Source organism: Callithrix jacchus, chromosome 17 (assembly GCF_049354715.1).
Source record: "Callithrix jacchus isolate 240 chromosome 17, calJac240_pri, whole genome shotgun sequence".
Lineage (NCBI taxonomy): Eukaryota > Metazoa > Chordata > Mammalia > Primates > Cebidae > Callithrix > Callithrix jacchus.
Genome location: NC_133518.1, coordinates 75524993 through 75546947, shown reverse-complemented (window position 1 = coordinate 75546947; position 21955 = coordinate 75524993). Strand labels below are relative to the sequence as shown.

The 21955-nt window shown below is 46.5% G+C and overlaps 1 protein-coding gene across 6 annotated transcripts in view; it reads right to left on the bottom strand.

Annotated features, from left to right (window-relative positions):
- ITGA9 (integrin subunit alpha 9) overlaps nt 1-21955 on the bottom strand; it is a 375338-nt gene that overhangs the window by 133227 nt on the left and 220156 nt on the right. For all 6 annotated transcript variants that reach the window (XM_035278480.3, XM_035278481.3, XM_054247151.2 and 3 more), the window contains one exon: nt 14647-14797. In XM_035278480.3, the coding sequence (XP_035134371.3) occupies nt 14647-14797 (151 nt within the window). The remainder of the gene's footprint in view (nt 1-14646; nt 14798-21955) is intronic.

Sequence of the window (21955 nt, the reverse complement as noted above, 5' to 3'; positions counted from 1 at the left end):
CTAAGGCCATGGCAGCCTCTGAGTGACTTTCTCGTCTCTAAAAAGGGACCTCTCTGAGCATTTTAAGCTGAGATTTTCCTCTGAGGTCCTTGGCATCTCTCCCTGGTTTTTTAATTTTCATACAACACCCAATGATCTTGTTAAAATGCATACCCTGACCACTCAGGGCTGGGGCCTGAGATTCTGCATTTCTAACACGCTCCCAGGTGATGGCACACCGCTGGTTCATGGATCGCATTTGAGTAGCAAGGCTAAAAAATGACATGATTACACTTCAAAATGACTTAAAAAGACCAGGAAAATAAAAAAGGGACTGCCTCAAGAATCAATATAATTGTGCCGTGGCTACCACCTTAACAGAAATACCATGTTCACATTGGGGACAGTAATAACTATGCTGGGCTGGTTGGACTGCAGTTCAGGCCTGGGTTCTATTTTAAAAAGGAAGACGCCAAACTAGAGACAGCACAGGGAGAGAGGAACAGAACAGTGAAGAAGGGCCTGGAAATGATACACACCAAATGGTCCGAAGGACGAGGCTCTGGAACTTGTCTCTATTGCACGGATTGGCCTAGGTATGGAGCTGTGGCACCTCTGCTGAAGGACAGGAATCCAAATACATCGACAACATCATTGAAATGACTTCATTTCATGAAAATAATAAATACACATGTCAGTGAGGATGGATAAGGTGGACAGATAAAGACCACCTTATCATTATCAGGGTCTCACATCTACCGAAGGGAGTGGACTCACCAGGCAGTCCTTTCCCAGCTCTGCTGCTTATCTCAGGGATACACACTCACAAACCACCTCGCTCAGGTCTCTGCCCTGCTGACTCCGCTGATGCTTCCCAGTGGCCATTCTTCCCTCCCTCCCAATAAACACAACTGAGTCTGTCTAGAGTGGCAATGTGGCCGGCTGAGGAAATTCATCTGCCACCCCGTCTTGTGGCATGGTTCTGGACAGTGAGGTTTATGTGGAGGATGTCAAGTGGAGCTTTAGGAAAGCTCTTTAAAAGGGGGCAGACATTTTGTCCTCTGTCCTGGTCCTCCTTGCTTGGAATGCAGCTGTAGTGCTGGAAGTGGAAACCAAAAAGCAGCATCAGGGAAAGGGCAGCCTTTGAAACCCCCTATGCAGACAGACTGAGAGGAAAGACAGAAGGAACGGGGCTTCTGTGGGCACCATGCAGGTTCATACTAGCCCTGAAGTGCCCACCTCTCTATTTATTATTGCCAAAGAAAAATAAAAATCTCATGAGGATCAGCTGCTAAAAAAGTTGACTTTTCTGTTACATACAGCAGAACATACTCCTAACTGATTTAAAACACAGACTTGCTAGGGAGAGCAGGACAGGCTCACTAGTTATACTCAGATGCCTGAGGAAGAACAATGCCAGAGGCCACCACACATCACAGGCAGAGCACGGGGGCAATGGAAGCCCAGACTGTCTGTAAGCCCAGCCTCAAAGGGATAAAATGACAGCTCTGGCAAGCTGGATGGTGATGGACTGTAGCTGTACATTCACATTCTCTGTCAAATTCCACACGCATCTATATGTGTCAGTTCCCCAATTCAGATGCTGGCAGAAACATCCCGTGTGCAACTGACACAGAATATCACACAAACACCTCAAGCGTTCAAAGACTTTCATCAACATGCTTGTAATATACCCTTCAGAACATGAAGGGTACCAGCTGCAGGTAAACCTACTGTAGCTAACGATTTCAATGCCCCACCCAATGCTCTGTGGACTCCCTTTATAGGCACACACTGTGGCTTCAGTCTTCATTGGCTTCCAAGAGCCAGGACTGTGCGTCTTCTGCTCTGAGGCTACTGGAGCCCTGCTGTCTATACCTCACCTTGGGTGGAAAGCGCCTGGGACCTTTATTCCTCCCCAAGTGGCTCTTAACCAATGACTGGTGTTGAGAACAAAAACCCAGCTTCCTAACCCGGAGATGGGACAGTACTTGGTGGAACGCACGCTTAGAGTCCCTTGCAGGTCAGGCTGAGGCCACGCTCTGAGGGGGCTCTGCCTGTTTCTGTCCTACCCTGCGTCTCTCCACTCCCTACCTGTCTTCCCTGGAACCACGTCCTTCGTGAACCACTTGATGTGAGCCCTCATTTCAGGATCTGCTCAGGGAAACCAGACTAGGACACCGAAGTTCTTGATTTTTAAATTTTATTTCATTCACCTTAGCTTAGTAATCTTTCGTGGCTTTTTTTTTTTTTTTTTTTTTTTGAGATGGAGTTTTGCTCTTGTTACCCAGGCTGGAGTGCAATGGCACAATCTCGGCTCACTGCAACCTCCGCCTCCTGGGTTCAGGCAATTCTCCTGCCTCAGCCTCCTGAGTAGCTGGGATTACAGGCACGCGCCACCATGCCCAGCTAATTTTTTGTATTTTTAGTAGAGACGGGGTTTTACCATGTTGACCAGGATGGTCTTGATCTCTTGACCTCATGATCCACCTGCCTCGGCCTCCCAAAGTGCTGGGATTACAGGCTTGAGCCACCACACCCAGCTGGCTTTCTTTTTAAAAGATGCTGTGCTGCTTTAGAAAAAAGATTTAAAATCCAAGACTGCCCCTTTTCCTCTTAAAAGAGGAAATTATTAAATTGCTATTTTGCAGTTAGTTAGAAAAAAAAAATCCAGAGGTTTAACACATGTTTTCTAAATTCCCCCCACAGATTCACTCAAGTTTGCGGCTCTGGGAAACGTCCTTCTTAACTGATCCTTGTTGGAGCTACGGCTCTGTTGACATTTCTAAAGCAAAACATAGGCTTCCTTCAAAACGCAGTGAATACACAAATGAAGCTTTTCATACACGTGAAAGCTGAGCCCCTCACGGAACACTAAAGCCGCCTTGTGATTTGAAATGGACATCTGTGCTTCTCCACCACTTCCTCACTGCCCACTGCCGCAGGAAGGGCCCAGCCTCTCTCCCAGGCAGTCCCCCTCAAGGCTGGGGGCTCCCCGATGCAAGGCCCACAGGTAATCCAGGTGAGGAAATACCAACCCTGGCTTGGGGTGCCTGCTCCCCACCACCTCCTCTTGTCCTCTCAAGGTAGAAGGGAAGGTCCTACAGAAGCAACCGAGAAATGCCGGAGGGTCTCTGGGGAGTGCCGGTTTCCCTCTGATAAGCAGATGGGGAAGACCAACAAAGCCAGTTAAAGAGCTTGCCTTTGTGTTAGAGCCTCAAGAGGGCCTAGAGCCAGCTGAGGCTTTGCTACCTGGGGTTATGCAGGAAGTTCAAGGTAAAGTCACCAGGGGGCTGGGGGCACTGGATTAAAGACAGGATGGGGGCGGAAAAGACTCATTATTTTCTAAGTATCGACATCCACCCTCAGGGCTCTCTTACCAGGGAAAGCAGCAAGTTCATTCATCATCTTAATGGCTGGGCCAAGACTACAAACATCTAAGGGTCGCATTTTACCTGAGGCTACTATTAACTTGAGGAGAGACACCAGAGAAAGCAGAACACAGTGAAAACCAGTCCCTGCCCTGAACAAGAGCAGAGTGGAGGGCGGTAATCTGCCGCAGCACTCAGGGATGGGGCACACTTCCACCTAAGAACCGGTCTGTTGCCCCGTGCTTGATTCCCGGCTCTGCTAAGACAGTTTGCTTTGTTCGCCTGCACAGGTCCAGTTTCTGCATGGAACCTTCTGTCTAAAAACAAGCCAAAGCATTCCCTCAAATAAAGGTATGCAAACACGTGTTTAAGTTCTTCCTGCTGTATCCAGATTGGCAAGTGACTGTTTTATCGCCTGGCGCTACCTTGAGTGGACTGCCCTGAACGTGAGGAGAGAACCACTGCTGGAAGAAAGGGACCACCCTTTTGGTGGTAAAGGCAGACACAAACTGAAGAATCATCTGATAAGAAAATAAACTCACAAGCCTCGATGCCTTTCATCACTAAAAAACTAGCCACTGAAAGCCGTGAAGGTTGACCTGGTGCCTTACTGCCTCCAAAGCCCAACTTGGAAAGACCAGTTTACTTTGGAACTCAAATTATACTCCTGGCCGGACGTGGTGGCTCACACCTATAATCCCAGCACTTTGGGAGGCCGAGGCGGGTGGATCACGAGGTCAAGAGATCGAGACCATCCTGGTCAACAAGGTGAAACCTCGTCTCTACTAAAAATACAAAAATTAGCTGGGCATGGTGGTGCATGCCTGTAGTCCCAGCTACTCGGGAGGCTGAGGGAGAGAATTGCTTGAACCCAGGAGGCGGAGGTTGCGGTGAGCCGAGATCGCGCCATTGCACTCCAGCCTGGGTAACAACAGCGAAACTCTGTCTCAAATAATAATAATAATAATACTCCTTAGAAACAGCAACAGTGTGCTTCCCTTTTAAGGTCCTCACCCCTCCCACAGTGCCCTGCTATGGAGGAATTAAGGACCTAGGGCCTATCCACCTATCTCAGTCTCTCAAGGGGATTAGAAGACGATGCAACCTCTCATCAGCCGAATTCAGTGACTTACAGCCAACCGATGCCACACAAAGCACACTGCTCATGAGCTTACAGTGCTCTGTGCGCCGCAGCACGATCGGGATTGGGGGTCTTCCTCACCCGTCTTCCTTCCAGCAGCCCCGACACTGAGCCTCTCCCTTCCTGGCTTGTCGGTGCTGTTCCTTTGTTCTTCCTCTAAGATGTATCCAGCCTCTGTTCTTCCTTCTCTGCTCTCTCAGTCCAGATCTCACTCAAACTGCCTACCTGAGAAAAAGGCTGAATCCCAAACCACACTCCTCTAGCCCTTTGCGGCCGCGGCCTCCCTGCCCAGTCTGAGACTCAGGACCTAGCCCCTGCCGCTGTTTCCGGAGGGCATTATTCTCCTCCTTCTCTGCACTTCGCTATTATGTATTCCAGGCACCACATATTTGAACAATTATATATCTTGGGTTTTAAAGAGTCAATGTCCCTAAACCAAAAACTCCAATACTTAAGCAAATGGTAAGTAAATGAAAAAAAAAAAAAAAAAAAAATCAATAAGCACTATTTTTTTAAAAAACCAGGAGTCATGAAAGCCCACACAGACATTTATTGAACTGACCTATATTTACTGCTTCATATTTTCATGTACTTTTCTTCAATATGAGCAACTCATTAAATTAAAAAATGTTCCGTTTAACAGTCTCTATTTCTTTTTTACTGTATGTAGACACACACGCATGCACACACACGCGCTCTCTCTCTCTCTCTCTCTCTCTCTCTCTCTCTCTCTCTCTCTCTCTCTCTCTCCAGCCTTAAGACAATGACTCTAATTTTTGGTTTAAAAGGAAGAGTTATCACCCCCGACATACATTCTATGTTCTATATTCTGACCTTATTTTCCTCTTCCCCCTCAGCATTTAATCTTGGTCTGAAGTAGGTGATCAATATATCTCTTCTGGGCAAATGAATGAGCTATACAGTTAAGCTCATGTGTGGGAGAGAGTGGGGGCTACCATGGTAGGTACCCACCATATACAAGCGGGACTGACTGTATGTAATGGTGTAGAACTCATTTAATCCTTGCCACAATCCCCACTTCACAGAGGAAAACTGAGGCACAGAGAGAAGACCCTTGACCCAAGGCCACAATGGCCACAAGAAACAGTTGGAATCTCAACTCTGTATCTGCTGTTCACCAAAGCTACACTTTCCCTCTATTCCACACTGGTTGCCCGTTATTTGACTTCTGGCAACTTCTAAAATTTGAACTTCTTGCATTCACCGTGAAGTACAAATATTCCAGCCAGCAAATAGTTTTCAAAACATCATGAGTTCTAAAAAATCCATGGATTTTTAAGAACTAAAAAATTCCAGTGGACCCTCTACACTCCCCTCCTTCCCCGGACACTCACACTCCAAGCCCAGACTCTCATCTCCTTGACTCGTTTATCAGCTGCCAAGGGAAGAACGTGAACACACAGTAAGGCTACAGACAGACGAAATTCTACCAGAAACGCACATCCACGCAATCAACAAGCAGGCAAGAGAATGGGACTAGAACATACGGAAAGCAGCCAGGCTGGTGGTCTACAGGCTAGATGCTGTCACTGGACACGTTTTGTTTGGCTCATACGATGTTCAGAGAACATTTTAATTAGCTGCCAAAGTCATAAGATCTGTGGGTTTTATTAGAAAATAGAGAGTATGGCCGCGCTGGTCCTCACTCCCACCTGGCAACCACTGAGTGCTGCTGTGAGCCCGCTGCCCTGTGGGTGAGGCTGGAACCTTCCATCTTCCCACTGTGCTTCTGCTTCCTCCTGCCTCACCCTGTCCTCTTCACCCACATACCACACCTGCCTCTCCCCACTCCTGCGCACTGTCAGATTTATGCTACTAGATCTTGTATGAGAACCTCAGTAAGGCTCTATCAGACCAGCTTACAACTTCTAGGAGCCTTGAAAGTGAGGTGCTCAGGTTAGAGATACTTCTAACCCTGTGGGCCTCTCTAGCAGAGGCTGATGAGCCCTGCCCACATGACTTGTACTCCCAGGATGCTGCAGTGCACTTCCAGCTGCCAGCAGCTGTATCCCGAGAGCATCTCTGCACCCAAGAGCATTTTTCCAAAACCATGTAGGTCTCTCCTGCCATACACATAAGAGAGCAGAAGTACCAGGAATATAAATAGCCCCAGGAAACCTCAATTCTTGAATCTTGGGGAAAGGAGTATGAATCTCCCAGCTCCCTCACTCCTCCTAGCACTGCCCTGCAAGCACAAGCCCCACTGCCCACTGGCAGCCGGTTTCACAGCTCACTTTTCATTCATTGCCTCCTGCCTGTATCACTTCACCTCCCACCATTGTTTCACCTCCCTGCTATATCACTTCACCACTACCCACCACCATTGTTTCTTGCACCTCCCAGACAAAGAAATTTGCACGAATTCCTTGCCATCTGGGAGACCCAAACCAAGACACCATCTCACACTATGTAGAAGAGTTGGGCCAGGGTGCCTGCACCCCTGTTCTCCCCTCTCTCCCAGCATGGTCTCCTCCGTCACTCTGTGGCAAGTTGCCGCGTCTTCTTTGTACCCAAAAGTCAGCTGGGAGCCCTCATACACCTGGCTTGAAGCTTATCCTTTCGGGTCCATGTCTGTTTCCACGCAAGTCATAACAGTCAATAGAATGAAGACATACACATGACTCCAGCCCCTTCTTTGAGTTTTTCTCCCCCACCTACCCCTGGGCACATGAGGCATTCATGAGTGCAGAAATTCAAAATGGCTAAAAACAATATAGAATGAGGTGGGGAGAAAAGACTTCTAAGAATTTATGAGTGGAGACAGTCCTGTAATAGCAAGCATCAGATTTCTAAAATGTCCTGACATCCCCCTGCCACCAGATGTGTTACTGGCCCTTTGTTCTACCAGAACATGGGCAGCCCCTTTCCATCCTACTGGGTCCTCCTCTCCTGCCCCTCCTCCTTTTCTCTTCTCTTCCCTCTCATCCCTGCTCCAGCCCAGGTCCCTCCTTCATCAGCCAAATAAACGGACGCATCCCACTCACCCTAATTCTGCAATGTAGGCATCAGCTGACTGACACCAGCTCCTTCCTTAGCACTTATCCAAGGATTCTGTCCAACACAGCACTAGCCACTGTGGTAAAGACTTGCTTCACCTTGTCACATCTATGCTTCAAACGACTTTGCAGCACCTCTGTAGAGCAGCTGGCACCTTGTGCTTTAACTGCTTACTGACACGCCTTTGGCCCCCATTAGGCTGTGAGCTCCCTGGGAGCAGGGACTAGATCTTTGTGTCCCCCTGTGGCTGGAGCAGTCCCTGGCATGTAGCAGGTACCCAGTAACTGCTGTCCAAACAAATCCATGGCTGTTCCACAAAGGCAAGAAGAGCCAAAGCCCTTTGTACCAAATGGCTCCACAGCAAGAAATTAAAACCAGGCTTTACCTTGACTCCAGGGCCACACAGCTGTACATCTGTACATCTCCAGGGACACCACTCTTGTATTTCATGGAGGTGTCATTTACCAGGAAGCCAGTGTGAATGGTGACTCTGGCTGTGTGATGCAGTGGTTATCTACTCTTCCTTATGCTCCTTTTTGACCACGCAGCCCCCTCCCCTGCTTGCCCTGGGAGCTCCCTCTCACTCCTCCCACAGGGCACCCCAAGAATCATCACTCTGTAGTGAAGCTTTGCTGGTTCCTTGTCCGGCAGGCAACATGTGCACTGGGCCTGCCCCTCAGGACACCCAGCTGGCAGCCATTATATCCTGAGCTCTGACTGGATAGCACACGCCAGTCAGCCGAATAGCCACCAACAAATTAAACCCTCTTTTATAATGGGTTTTCAAGTTAGCTTTATTTAGGAGAGAAAAAAGCCAGTAGACGGTCATTCATGTATGCCCCATGTTAAAGAAAACACAATCCAGAATAAATCCATGAAAGTGGCCTTGCATTAGAAAAAGATAGAAAAATCCATTGCAGGGGGTATTCTGGATTCAGTCCTAGAAGGTGATATGTAATTAATTGACTGTGTGATGACAGAGAAGATAGGTAACTTTGGAGCCTGGGACTTGAGTTTCTCTGCAACTTTGGACAAGACGAATAACCACCCTACCATCCAACCAGTCAGCCAACCCACTCATCCACCCAACCAGCCATTCACTTACTTACCCATCCACCCATCCACCCAGCCTGTTATCCACTCACCTGCCCATTTATCCACTCAGTCAGCAATCCCACCCACCTATCCATATAACCATCCACCCACTCACCCACCCAGTCACCCAGACGGTTATCCACCTACCCACCCACTCAGCCATCCATCTACCCATCCACCCACCCATCCATCCTGTGGACAGATCCTGTGCAGCCAGGTGAGAAGCCTGTACAGGGGGTCCCTGAGCTGAGATTTAAGGGCAGAGTAGTTCCTTAAACAAAAACGGGGGTGGGGGTGATTCCTGGTTAAAGAAGTGGTGACTGATTCAAGTGAGTACGTGCAGACGTGGTGAGCCAGGGTCTGGGGGAGGAAGGAAGGCACGTAGGACCAGGCTCAGGACAGCCTCTCATGAAGAGCCGAGGAGTTTGAACTCCTTCCGGAAGAAAGTGAAGCAGAGGAGTCACAAAGTCAACTTTCTTCTCAAATTGTTATTGGCATAACTGAGATTATAGGATTATTTTTATTAAGCTTTTAAATGATGCATTTATCATGGCAATACTTTTTTTACGTTTGCTTACTATTGTTAGGTATCAATAAAATGGTTTTGCTTCATTCTATGTTTGTGTGGCTGTGATACACCTTCTATTCAACTAAATGGTTTTGCTTCATTCTGTGTTTATGTGGCTGTGGTACACTTTCTATTCAGTTACTTTTGTATTCTTGAGTGGCTTACCTGTAGATTACTACTTTTCATGAAGCTCTCATGGTGACTACAGCAGATGGAGCCAGCACCTCGCTCACATTCCCCAGAACCAGCCAGAGTCCTGGTCACCTGAAGCCACGCCCCTCAGGTCAAAGGCTTCCCACTTCTTTCTGCCTGAGTTGTTTCCTGGCCCCGGGGAGTGTGGGCCATACTTAGAGAAGGCTGGAACCCTGGGCCGGAGTTCATGCCCAGGGTTCACGGTTCTGCATGATCAATAACAGGAGCTGGGGGATCAGTCCTCCAGCAGCTTCCTCACCCTGGAGGGGAATGGATCTGAGGTGTGTTACACACAGTCTCTCAGAGGGTCTGAGGAAGACAAGCCCAACATGCCCACAGCAGTAACCTGCCTATAAATGCAGCTTTCCTGTCTTTCCTCTTTTCTCTGTCTAAATTCATGGCTGAGAAGCCCCCACCCCCAAATAAACTACCTGTATCTACATCATTGTATCAGGGTATGCTTTTGGGGAAATCCAAACTAGAAGAGGTAATAGCCTATGAAGTCTCATATATCTAAGGATACCTTTATTTTGACTTCACAGTGGAAGGCAAGTCGGCTGTGTACAGAATTTAAAATTCACAATGGAATATACTGTTCTAACTGTGGACATTAATGTTACAGAAAAGTCTGTAGAAACTAGTTTCTTTGCTTTCTGCTAAGTGTTAATCTTTAAAATTAAAAATTTCATGAAACTATTTGTAGACATTATTATTATTTTGAGACAGACTGGACTCAAAATTACCAGGCTGGACTGCAGTGGTATGATCTCTGCTCACTGCAACCTCCGCCTCCTGGGTTCAAGAGATTCTCCTGCCTCAGCCTCCCAAGTAGTTGGGACTACAGGCGTGCACCACCACACCAGCTAATATTTGTGTTTTTAGTAGAGATGGGGTTTCACCATTTGCCCAGGATGGTCTCTATTTCTTGACCTCATGATCCACCCACTTCAGCTTCCCAAAGTGCTGGGATTACAAGTTTGAGCCACTACACCCAACTGACATTAAACATGTTTTAAACATTTTTTCCTGGTGTCTGCTGCACCCTTTTTAGGAAATGGAGATCCTCCTTTGCTGCCTAAGGAATGGCTTCCGGAACCATTTCTTGCCATTCTCCAGTTTCCACCTTCCACAAGACAGTCGTCACTGTCCTCCTTTCGCATTGCTTTGTTCTTTTCCTCCTAATTCTCAGGGCTTCTCAGAAATACCTCCGCATCATTAAATCAGCTTTCTGTTCTGCTGATTCTGCTCCTTCCTGAGTATAACACAATTTAATTCTGCCCCTGATTTCCTGGTTTCACTGCCACATTTCTTGGCCCCATCCATAACACTTATCTTTGCTTGCCTCCCAGTCCACCTCATTTTCATACAGTCTATTGTTCTACTATCTGATCTTTCACTATGTTCACCATTTTTTTACTTTCATGAGAACAAAAGTAGATGCTCTGTAAAATTTACTTTTGTTTTCTTTTTATAATCTTCTTAAAAATTATGCATTCCCTCTGTATCTTAGGCATGCTTTTCTTAGTTTACACACTAGAATTGTTTCGCAGGCCCATGTTGACCTTGTTAGGCCTGTGTGTTGTTAAACACGTTGGGTGGGCTATCCTGATGCTCCTCACTGGCTCCTGTGAGCTGTTAGAATCCTGCTCAGGGCTAAGTGACGCCATTTACATCCCCTGTTTATCACCTTGCAGTGTGGCTGGAGTCCTGAAAGGGGAGTTTGTTTCTTTTCCCTTTCTTTTCCTGCCACCCTGAGGGTTTCTGGCTGTCCTTGCCTCCACAGCAGCTACAAGATGCCTCCATGCTCCATCACCATTCTGGAGCTAAAACTCACCATGTCCCAAAGAGCCCCAGACACCTTGTCGAGTTTCTGCCAATTGAAACCTAGGGTTCCTTGTGCCAAAGGTTTCAAAGGTTGCCGGAATTCAATGGCAAAGAGAGCAGAATGATGTGTTCCCACGTTTTTCTATGGCCGGCTACAGTGGCCAATGGCTTGTACTTGTCGCCTTCCCAGGCACATTATCTTTGAGTTCCTGGAGCCTCCTTGTCCAGTATGCTTGGGAGGCTACTCACCACCCCCATATCCCCGCAGTGGCCAATGACGACACAGGGGTAGAAAATGATGCTGTCCCTTACAGCTTCAAGGGGGGACAATTCTGCAGAGTGATTTATGCTCCAGGGCTTCCCCCACCTCTTCCCAGCCCATAAATCAGAAAAAGGTTAGCTTTGACCTGACAGCACACCTCTCCCAGCTCTTCCCCTGCCTGCCCCTGCTCCCTCACCCTGCTTCTTCTGAGAGTGCTCCTCCAATAAATCACACTAGGCCTCATGCAGTGAGGACAGGATGGGGACACGAGTGCAAAAAGTCCGCGGCAGACAGTAGGTGGTCAAAAACGTGACTTCACATCCTCTGAAAAGTTGCAGAGCTAAGGATACCATCATTTGCTGGTACTAACCTCTGCAAAAGACATTCATCACAATTCTGCTTAAAATAAAAACTGGGAATAACCTAAATACAAAGTAAGAGGAACTTCCCGGTAAATCCATAATCTATCCATATGGTAGATTACGCAATCTCAAAGCTAAAAAGCAAAACGTGGTAAAGTGGGAGCAAAGCAAGATATAAGAGACTACTGAGCTTATAAAATAATACGACTAAGTTCTATGCAGTGGGGTCAGCTCTGAACTTTCTAGCAACTAGTAAAGAGAATGAAGCCTAGTCCGTCACGAGGTAAAAAGAAGCCAAAATGCTCAGGCAAAACACAGCTATTTCTAGGTCTGAGGCTGAAAAGAAACATCGCACATGGGTCCTGCGTGAGAGAAATCTGTGTAATGTAATGACCCGGTCGCCAACTCCATCTTTTCAGTTACCATAGAGATGAGTTCCATGGGTGAAATCCCCAAGGAAGCCCCTCTCCCCCTGCCCCCCATCCCACCCTGCACAGGGAGATGGCATCATAGCACATGCGATTCTGTAAAAGACACTCTGTGTGTGGCCAGTGACACTTGAACCCAACAGATACTTGGTTCTCTCTTGACTGGGCTTAATCCAGGGGTAATTTTTAGGGGGTAGAAAGTGGATGGAAAGTATACTCCTCCTGCAGACCTTGGTTGCTTTTGTGGCCTCCCTCAGCCCTTGAACTCCGGAATGCTACACAGCAGCAGGGAATGTGAGATGACTTCTTGGAAAGTTTTGGAGTGCCTCTACTGTAGGTGGCTCTGAGCATTTCAGCTGCCCTCTAAGCTGGGCAGGCTTGGCACGCTCCTGTCAGCACTATGGAGCCCACAGAATATGTGCCTGAATGAATGCCATTGACCTGCTCCAGGTATGCCCAGTGCTCACTGGTGGGCAGGGGGAAACTTTTCCTTAGAAAGTGATTTTGGTTCTATTTTAACATGAAGAACAAGGCACCCCAGTTCAGTGCTGTAGATATTAAAAAGTGGCAAGCAGTGCCAGCTGAACAGCTGTAACAGTTAGAGCAATGCTGGGTAGAGTGGAGTCAACTTCTGTCCACTTGTCCCCCCTGTTGTCTGCGGGGGAGCCTGCTCCACTTCCCCTGAGAGGTGTACACTCAGGGAGATTATGGGTGGGGAGAACAGCAGCACTGGACCTTTGAGTCATGCTATCTAAACTTCACTTCATTCAAATTAATTCACTCTAAAAAAATCATTCAATTTGGGGAAATAATTTAACTACCTCAATTCACTCCAATATGTCAGGAAGGCCAGGCGCAGTAGCTCACAAAGTGCTGTAATCCCAGCACTTTGGGAGGGTGAGGCAGGCAGATCACTTGAGGTCAGGATTTCGAGACCAGCCTAGCCAACATGGCAAAACCCTATCTATCTACCAAAAAATACAAAAATTAGCCGGGTGCACACCTATACTCCTAGCTACTCGGGAGGCTGGCTGAGATGGGAGGATCACTTGAACTCAGGAGGCGGAGGTTGCAGTGAGCCAAAATTGTGCCACTGCACTCCAGCCTGGTGACAGAGTGAGACTCTATCTAAAAAAAAAAAAAAAAAAAAAAAAAAGAATGAATAAATAAACATACCAAAGCACAGGCCAAAGCAGCGACCCTCAAACGGAAACATCAAATACTTCATACGTGATAACCAGCACGACAAGCAGTGATCTGCCCTTACCTTCACAACTACAGGCCTAAAAGTGGAATTTTCTAGAACACATGTGTGCTGGAGACAGCGACTGTACCATCTCCAAGAAGGGGCCAGACGTAACACCATAGGGAGAAGATGCGACGAGAGAAGGGGTGAGACACTGGGTAAATACAGGCACTTCTCCGGCAATCTAGGAGTATTCACGGCGGCTTCTTTGGCCGCACCAATGTATTTTCTAAGACCAGGAAGGAAAAGTTCTAATCATTCGAAATAATCGTCCACAGAGAGGATTAGCGCTTGTAGGATCATTGCATATCAGGCTATGATGAAAGTCGGAAAGCGCACTGGACGGAATGACTGCCGTTCTTAAATGTGCATCAATCATGCCTTGCCCTCAACCTTTAAATATATTCTTAGACCTGGCAAATGCACTCAGACTTGCATCTTTAGGAATTTTTAACTTTCTTTCACTACATTGGCACTTAATTTTTTTTCTTTATAAAACTTTTCGAAGGTCATAAACAAAGACCATAATTGATAGACCTGATACATTTCCTCTGTGTGTGTGTGTGTGTGTGTGTGTGTGTGTGTGTGAGTGTAACATTCCAAATGCTTTTCTTCCCCCACTGTTTGTAAGGTGCAGTCATTTAATATTTTAAGGGACTTTCTAAGAGTTCCTTAAGAATCAATTTAAAATTACTTCAGTGCAATCCTACACAGTATCAACATTAGAATTTTGATATTAGTCTTATGTTAGCTTTCATTCTATTTTTATCTGCTTTTTGCTGCTAGTTTCCAATTGCCAGTATTTTTCCTTTTGCTCTTAAAATAGTTACAATATTTTTCATAATAGCCACAGTATTGCCACAGTTTATAAAGGGTTTTTATTTGATTTAGAGGATTCAAAACTTTTCTCTATCACTTTTAATTGTGTTCAGAATATAACCTTTGTGTTCGTGTATGTTGTGTGTGTGCATGTGGGGTGTATATGTGTGTTACAGGTTAATGCCTTTTTAGAATTGTGTTAATGTTCTCTTGGTTTATTATGTCATCAGAATGGTAAATGAGAACACTACAACTGTAGTCAGCTCAGGATTTTTAAATAAAGGATACCACAGTGCAAAAAACAAACAAAAAAAAAACAAAAAAAGGGATGCTCTCCTTACCTTCTGCCACATGTTAATGAAGAAGAGCTCCCGGGAAACGTTGAAGGACACGTTGGTGTCATAGGCGTCATCCCCAAGGTTGGAGATAGAGATGTTTAGGGAGATGTTCTTCACAGCCCCCAACGCTAGATACAGGGTTTTCTCATCCATACTGTAAGGAAAAATAAACAGCAATGAATGCCCTGAGGCCTACACTGACATAACGTGAGGCAAAGGGGTAGCTGAAGGTGCAGGGCAGAAACCGAGATCAGAACTACAAGTTCCAGAAGCCCCACTGATCAGCCACGTGTCCCCGGGCAATCAGCTCTACGGGCCTCAGCTTCCTCATCTCAAACACAGGGTTTTACCTTGCCTAACTCATCAGACCGTTTAGAGGCCCACATGAAATCTTGTACGTCAAACTTCAAACACTATAAGGCATTTAATAACCTATGCGTGGGATTCATTTTATATTAATTCATTTGGTTATTTTTGAGTGCCTACCACATGCCAGCCACTATTCCATGTGCTAGGGAAGGGGCAGCAAAGAAAAGAGAGTCCTCACAGCTTCAGTGAGAAAGAAACACACACAGAAAGAAATGTGTGTGTCCGATTGTGATAAGAGCTGTGGAGAAAACTTACAAAGGGTCAGGAGGCTAGAAGAAGCCGGGCTTGCAAGGGAGGTGGGCTGCAATTTACAGGAAGGTGATCAGGGCAGCCTCACTGACGAGGTGACCTCTCAGTACAAACCCGAAGAATGAAGGGAAACAAGAAACACAGGCAAAGAAGTCCCTGAGGTGGGTGTGTGCCTGGCACAAGCAGATATCAGCAAGGAGGCCAGTGCGGCTGGAGAGCAGTGAGGAAGCGTGCAGGTAGGAATGCGCTCAGAGGGGCTGAGGGAATAGGGGCAGCAGACCCCACAGGGCTTTGTGGGCCAGCACAGGATCTTGGTTTGACCCTCAGAAGCCCCTGCAGGGCTCTGAGCAGAGGAGCAGCGTGACCTGACGTTCATGTTTAAAGAAGGCTGACGCTGACTTTGATGTGCACGGTCTGTGAAGTGGCCAGGAGAGGAGCAGGGGGCCTGGTTAGGAGGCTCTTATGACAATCAAGGTGTGAGAAGATGAACGTGAAAGCCAGGGTGGTAGCGGCCAAGGGGGTGAGAGGAGGTCATACTCTGGACACATTTCAAAGGTCATGCCAACAGATTTTTCTCATGGATTGGATGAAGGGTGTTAGGAAAAGAGGAGGCAGGGAATGCGCCAAGGATTTTGGATTCAATAACTAGAAGAGAAAAGCTGTCATTTTTTTGAGATAGGAAAGACTGGGTCAAGCAGGTCCAGCAGAGAAAATCCAAATGCCTATTGGACTTAAAGGAAGTACTGACACAGGTAGATGCATGAGTCCGGAGTTGAAGGAGGGGTCTGGGCTAGAGATACATTTGGGACGGACTAGATACAATCACTAGCAAATGAGCGTAGATAGAGATGAGGACTCCCATTTAGGAGTGACGATGAGGGGTCAGTCAAGAAGACCAGAAAAACGTGGCTAAGAGGAAAACAGAGAGAGGGCGTCCACGCGGTCACAGACCACATGTCTACCACCTGTCTACCAGCGCATCTTCGGCTCACCTCCAGCCAGCCCAGAGCAGCCCATCTAGTCACCAGACCCCAGCAATTGTCCCTGTCATATCTTCACTAACTGTTCCTTCTCTAATAGATAATTCCCGTTAGCATGCAAATAGAGAAAAACCCTAAGGGGAGAAGCACAGTCTCAAGAAAGGAAGGATCAATTTTGTCCAACTGTCAGAACAACGGGAAGAACTAGAACTGGTGATTGGCATCAGCCTGCTGGAGGTCACTGGTGATCTTGATAAGAACTGCCGAAGTGGCGTGATGAGAGGGGAGCCTGACTGGAGAGAATTTCAGAGATGTAGGGGGAGAACAAATGAACACAATGAGGAAAGACAACTATTTGGAGGAGTTTTTCTCTAAACAGGAACACAGAAGTAGGCTGGCAGCTGGTGGGGGAAGTGGGCTCTTGGGAGGTTTTTGATGTTTATTAAGATGGGAATTATCATAGCATATTTGCATGCTAATGGGAATGATCCATTAGAGAAGGAACAATTAATGAAAATATGACAGGGGACAGTAGTTGATATCTGATTAAAGATTCTTGGCTGGCTGGAGGTGAGCTGTCTCAGCTGGCTGGAGGTGAGCTGTGTCGGCTGGCTGCAGGTGAGCTATCTCAGCAGGCTGGAGGTGAGCTGTGTCGGCTGGCTGGAGGTGAGCTGTGTCGGCTGGCTGGAGGTGAGCTGTGTCGGCTGGCTGGAGGTGAGCTGTCTCGGCTGGCTGGAGGTGAGCTGTGTCGGCTGGCTGGAGGTGAGCTGTGTCGGCTGGCTGGAGGTGAGCTGTCTCGGCTGGCTGGAGGTGAGCTGTGTCGGCTGGCTGGAGGTGAGCTGTCTCGGCTGGCTGGAGGTGAGCTGTCTCGGCTGGCTGGAGGTGAGCTGTGTCGGCTGGCTGGAGGTGAGCTGTGTCGGCTGGCTGGAGGTGAGCTGTGTCGGCTGGCTGGAGGTGAGCTGTGTCGAATGGCTGGAGGTGAGCTGTCTCAGCGGGCTGGAGGTGAGCTGTGTCGGCTGGCTGGAGGTGAGCTGTGTCGGCTGGCTGGAGGTGAGCTGTGTCGGCTGGCTGGAGGTGAGCTGTGTCGGCTGGCTGGAGGTGAGCTGTGTCGGCTGGCTGGAGGTGAGCTGTGTCGAATGGCTGGAGGTGAGCTGTCTCAGCGGGCTGGAGGTGAGCTGTGTCGGCTGGCTGGAGGTGAGCTGTGTCTGCTGGCTGGAGGTGAGCTGTGTCAGCTGGCTGGAGGTGAGCTGTCTCGACTGGCTGGAGGTGAGTTGAAGATGCATTGGTGTATGGGTGGTAGAAATATGTGGGAATTCCTCTGTGACTGCTTCCATTTTGCAGTGAAATAGAAGTAGGGTCAAAGACTGGGAGTTGGAGGCAAAAGAGGGTATTTACCTCCAATAATTGAGGGGTGAGCAGATGGAAGGAAATGGGGTCCCAGGAGAGGGGTAAGTGAATAGGCCAAGGACGAGGATGGTGATAAGGCTGAGGCTGATGATAACGAGGATGAAGATGGACGAAAGACTGAAGATTGTGCGATGTGATGTTTCAACAAAATAAATCCATGTCAGTGGCCAGTTTTAATTGGACAACCAGTTAATGGAAGATGAAATTAAGGATATAACGGTTTGTTATATAATGAACAGTTGTTATTTTTTGCCACTCATTATCCTGACATCCTCATGTTTTGGGGCAATCTCAAGATAGGTGGGATAGAGGGCAGACCCTCTCTTTCCCCTCTTCTTGATCACTAGGGTGTGGGTACTTGCCTAAGTGAAGACCTGTGATCCAAGGGTGATCAAGTGGCAGTGATGTGGTAACAGAAGCTCCCACCCAGGACTACAAATTTTGAGGTTTGCCCTGAGACCCCAGGGATCATCTGAAGTAGCTGTGGAGGAGTAGAGAGCCCAGAGGCGGCACCCTGGGCTAAGCCTTGCCTCCTCTGCTTCCCGCCTGTGTTTGTTCCCAGACTTCTTGCCTACACTCTGAACCACCCCACATCCTTTTAATAAAGTCCTTTTCTGCTTAAATTAGCTAGCATATGTTTTTGTTGTTTGCAACCATTAATACGGCTAATATACCATGCAAAAGAAGAGAACTATGCGAAATCTCAGTAGGCCAAAATACTTTGAAATACGAATTTCTGGGGGGCGGAATCATCATTACTCATCCGTGAAGAGAGGACCTCACTCTCCTGCATGTCTGGCACATCGACAGTAACAACATGTGCAACAAGAAATATGATGGCCTCGCTTTGGAAGCAAGGGCTCTGAGGACCCAAGCAAGATGTGAAGAATTAAGAGTTGCAAATTCTTGAATGGCCTCCAATAAATTAAGACCCTGATCTCAAGCTATTGTGGCAATTATTTATTATTGTTGGCCATTTTAATCTTAAACAGTTGATAGGCTATTTCTGTCCTTTTGTTTGCTTTTGTAAGATTAAAAGAATAAACCTCAGGCTTGAGTTATGAGAGCACGCTAACCTAGTTTTATCTGGAGAAGGAACTGGCCGGGCCTTCACAACTAGCCCTGACATCAGACAGTGTCCAAGGTTTCCGTGGAATGTTAGGCAAACAGACAGTGCAGACAAGCCCAGGACCATGGAGGAGAGACTGCCTCTTCATTCCAGTTTAGCTGTTCATGTGATCAGCCTCCTGTCCTTGTGTATAAAGGGTAAGGGGTCAGGCCAGGGACATCTAAACTTCTGCCAATCCCCAAACCTTGGGCCTCTGTCACTTAATCTCACAGCAAAGTCATTCCTGGGATTTCAAAGTCAACTGATTCAAACAGAGCTCCGTGATTAAGGGAAGCCAGGCAACTTTCAGGGCAGAGTGTGCACTCAGATTGTTTTCAGAGGAGCCTCAAAGCTGGGGTTTCATTCTTTCTCCAAAGCTTAAAAAAAAAAACAAAACCAACTTTGACTAAAACAGTACATCTCTGCTTCCAAAGTTATTTTTAGAAATGAAATGAAAATGTGATTTACCAGCATGATGTTGGGTGCTGTCAAATATGTCATTCTTCTGAAACCTCACAACACTGTGAAAGGGTCTTGATATTAGGCCCGTATTAGAGATAGGAGGAAACTGAGATGCAGAAAGAGAAGGTGCTGTGCTGGTGTAAGAATGCAGCATCTCCTATGCCTTCAAAGCTCATTCCTCTCCACCATAACCCACATTCTCCAGCCCCCTGACTAACATGTCCCCAAAGGGTCCTTCCTGATCTCCCTGCCTGGGTGAAATAAATCCTCCCATTATGAGCACCCCCCACCCCCTTGTGCTCCATCAACCCTTCATGGTACTTATTGAACTTGTGATTATGCTTTTGTTTGTGGGGCTATTTGGTTAAGGACTGTCTATCCACCACTAGAATCTAAACGACAGGGGCAGGGACCCTTCTCTGGCTTTGCTTATTATTGAACTCCTAGTGACAGAGTTGTGCCTGGCACAAAATTTCTCAGGGAATAAAATTCCTTGAAGATCAGAAAGACTGTTCTTCAACAACTAGGCACCGTGGAACGTTCAGCATAAAATCCGCGTGCCTGATTGTTTTCAGTTTTCAGCAGGACTGTCAGGGAGAGTAGTCCCTCCTAGCAGGTGTTCAATGAACACTTGTTGAATGAACATCCATGACATCCCCATGACAGATCATCAGCTCCCCCTTCACATTTTACAGATGAAGCTGAGCCCCAGAGAGGGGAACCCACCCAACCGAGGTCACCCAGCTATGCAGGATCTGACCTGCAGCTAGCAGCATGCCTCCTTTGATATGAAGGCTGGCCCAGACACAGTTCTAACAACATCATCTCAGTCAGGGAGAGCTTTGGCAAGAAAGTTTACTAACATCTGAAAGAAACAGGACTCCACAAGGACCGACCTCTCTGACAGTCCTGCTGAAAGACTAAAACAATCAGGCGTAGAGTTTTTGTGCTGAGCATTGCAGGGGTGCTAATTATTGAGGAACAGTGTTTCTAATCTTCAAGAAATTTTATTCCCTGAGAAATTTCCCCATTAATTTTAATTTGCTTGTGCAGTCTTTTAGCTGGGTTATATTACTGTGCACATGGACCGCTTTGCTGTGCTTTTATACGAAAATCATTAATAGTCAACATAAGATACAACCTGTACTGTTTCTATAAAGCTTATCTTACAGCACATACAGAGCCTGCTGGAAACATATTACTCATTTGCTACTAAAATTTCGTGCCCAAGTACATCTTACAGCAGCTGCGTTTTTTTGACTGTGTTATTGGGTTTGTACGTAAGTTTAGCACCAATTCATTCACTACTCTCAATGGCAGATGTTACTGATGACATCTTGGCAGCTGCGCCAAGCCAGAAAATCTCTGTAGAACTTGTTCTCTGCCCTCATTCATCACTGTACATTAGGATTACCATTCAAAGTTCCTTGCAGGGGAAAATGCAATACATTTCCATATCAACCACATGTGCTGAAGCACTAAGGCCACTAAAGCAAAAATTTCCCCTTCTATCCAGATAATTTTCTGTTGGATCATTTCGATTCTCCTTAAGTCTTAGACATAAAATCCATGACCTTTTCTTTTGCTGCTATCAGAAATCCGGCCTGAGTAAAGGCTAGTACAAGTGTTAATCAAATGCATCCGACTGTATTTGCATTAAAAACTATCACACCATCATTATTACTATCAGTATTGTATCTACCAACCGCAACCATATTTGACAACAATGACTAGGATAATATAGGGTGGCCAAGTCTGTCCATCCGTCTGTTTGTCCACCCTTTACTCCTTCCTTCCCTTATTTCTCCTAGTCATTTACCCCTCTGTTCCTTTTTTAAAACTACCTTTTCCCAGTTCCTGCCTATTAGGATGTCAATTAACGAAAAAACCAGAAGATAAGAATTGTCAAGAATGTGGAGAAACTGGAACCCTTGTGTACTGCTAGTAGGAATGCAAAACAGAGTGGCCGCTTGGAAAACAATATGAAAATTTCTCCAAATAATTAAACGTAGAATTGTCATAACCCAACAATTCTACTTTGGGTATATTACCGAACTAACTGAAAGCAGGGACTCAAAGAGACATCTGTTCCCCCATGTTCATAGCAGCACTATTCACAGTAGCTGAAGACAGACACAACCCAGAGTGTCCATGGACAGACAAGTAGATAAACAAGATGTACTACACATATAACCCCTAGTTTTCTCATTCATGGAAATCATACCAAAAAGGACCCTGTGATGCAGATTGTATTCTTCCTGGGAGCAATATCATAACCGGGGACAGCATGCCCTCAGCAAGGATTCAGCTTCCAAAAAATCACAGATACCTTCAATGGTCTCATAAAATCAACGATGCAAATTACACATGTCAACAGCCCCAGAGATGTGAAATCACAAACAATGCTTCCCATTCTTAAAAAGGGCAAACATCATAAAATCAGACATGGAATTTAACAGCTGGAAAGGGGCTCATTTAGGTCATCATTTTGCAGACAAAGGCAGACAGTTAAATGACTTCCCCAAGGCCACTCGACCGATAAGGGCAGAGCTCTAATCCCTGGTCCATTGCTTCTAAAGCATATGAAAATGCAAATAAATAGTATACAATTTATATGAAACTTACTTGGCCATAAAATTATAAATAAAATTGTGTTTATTTCCTTAGCATTTTGAATATTTTAGAATACTGGGAGAATATTTAGAATGTAAGGTGTCATCTCTTTACAAATGCTACT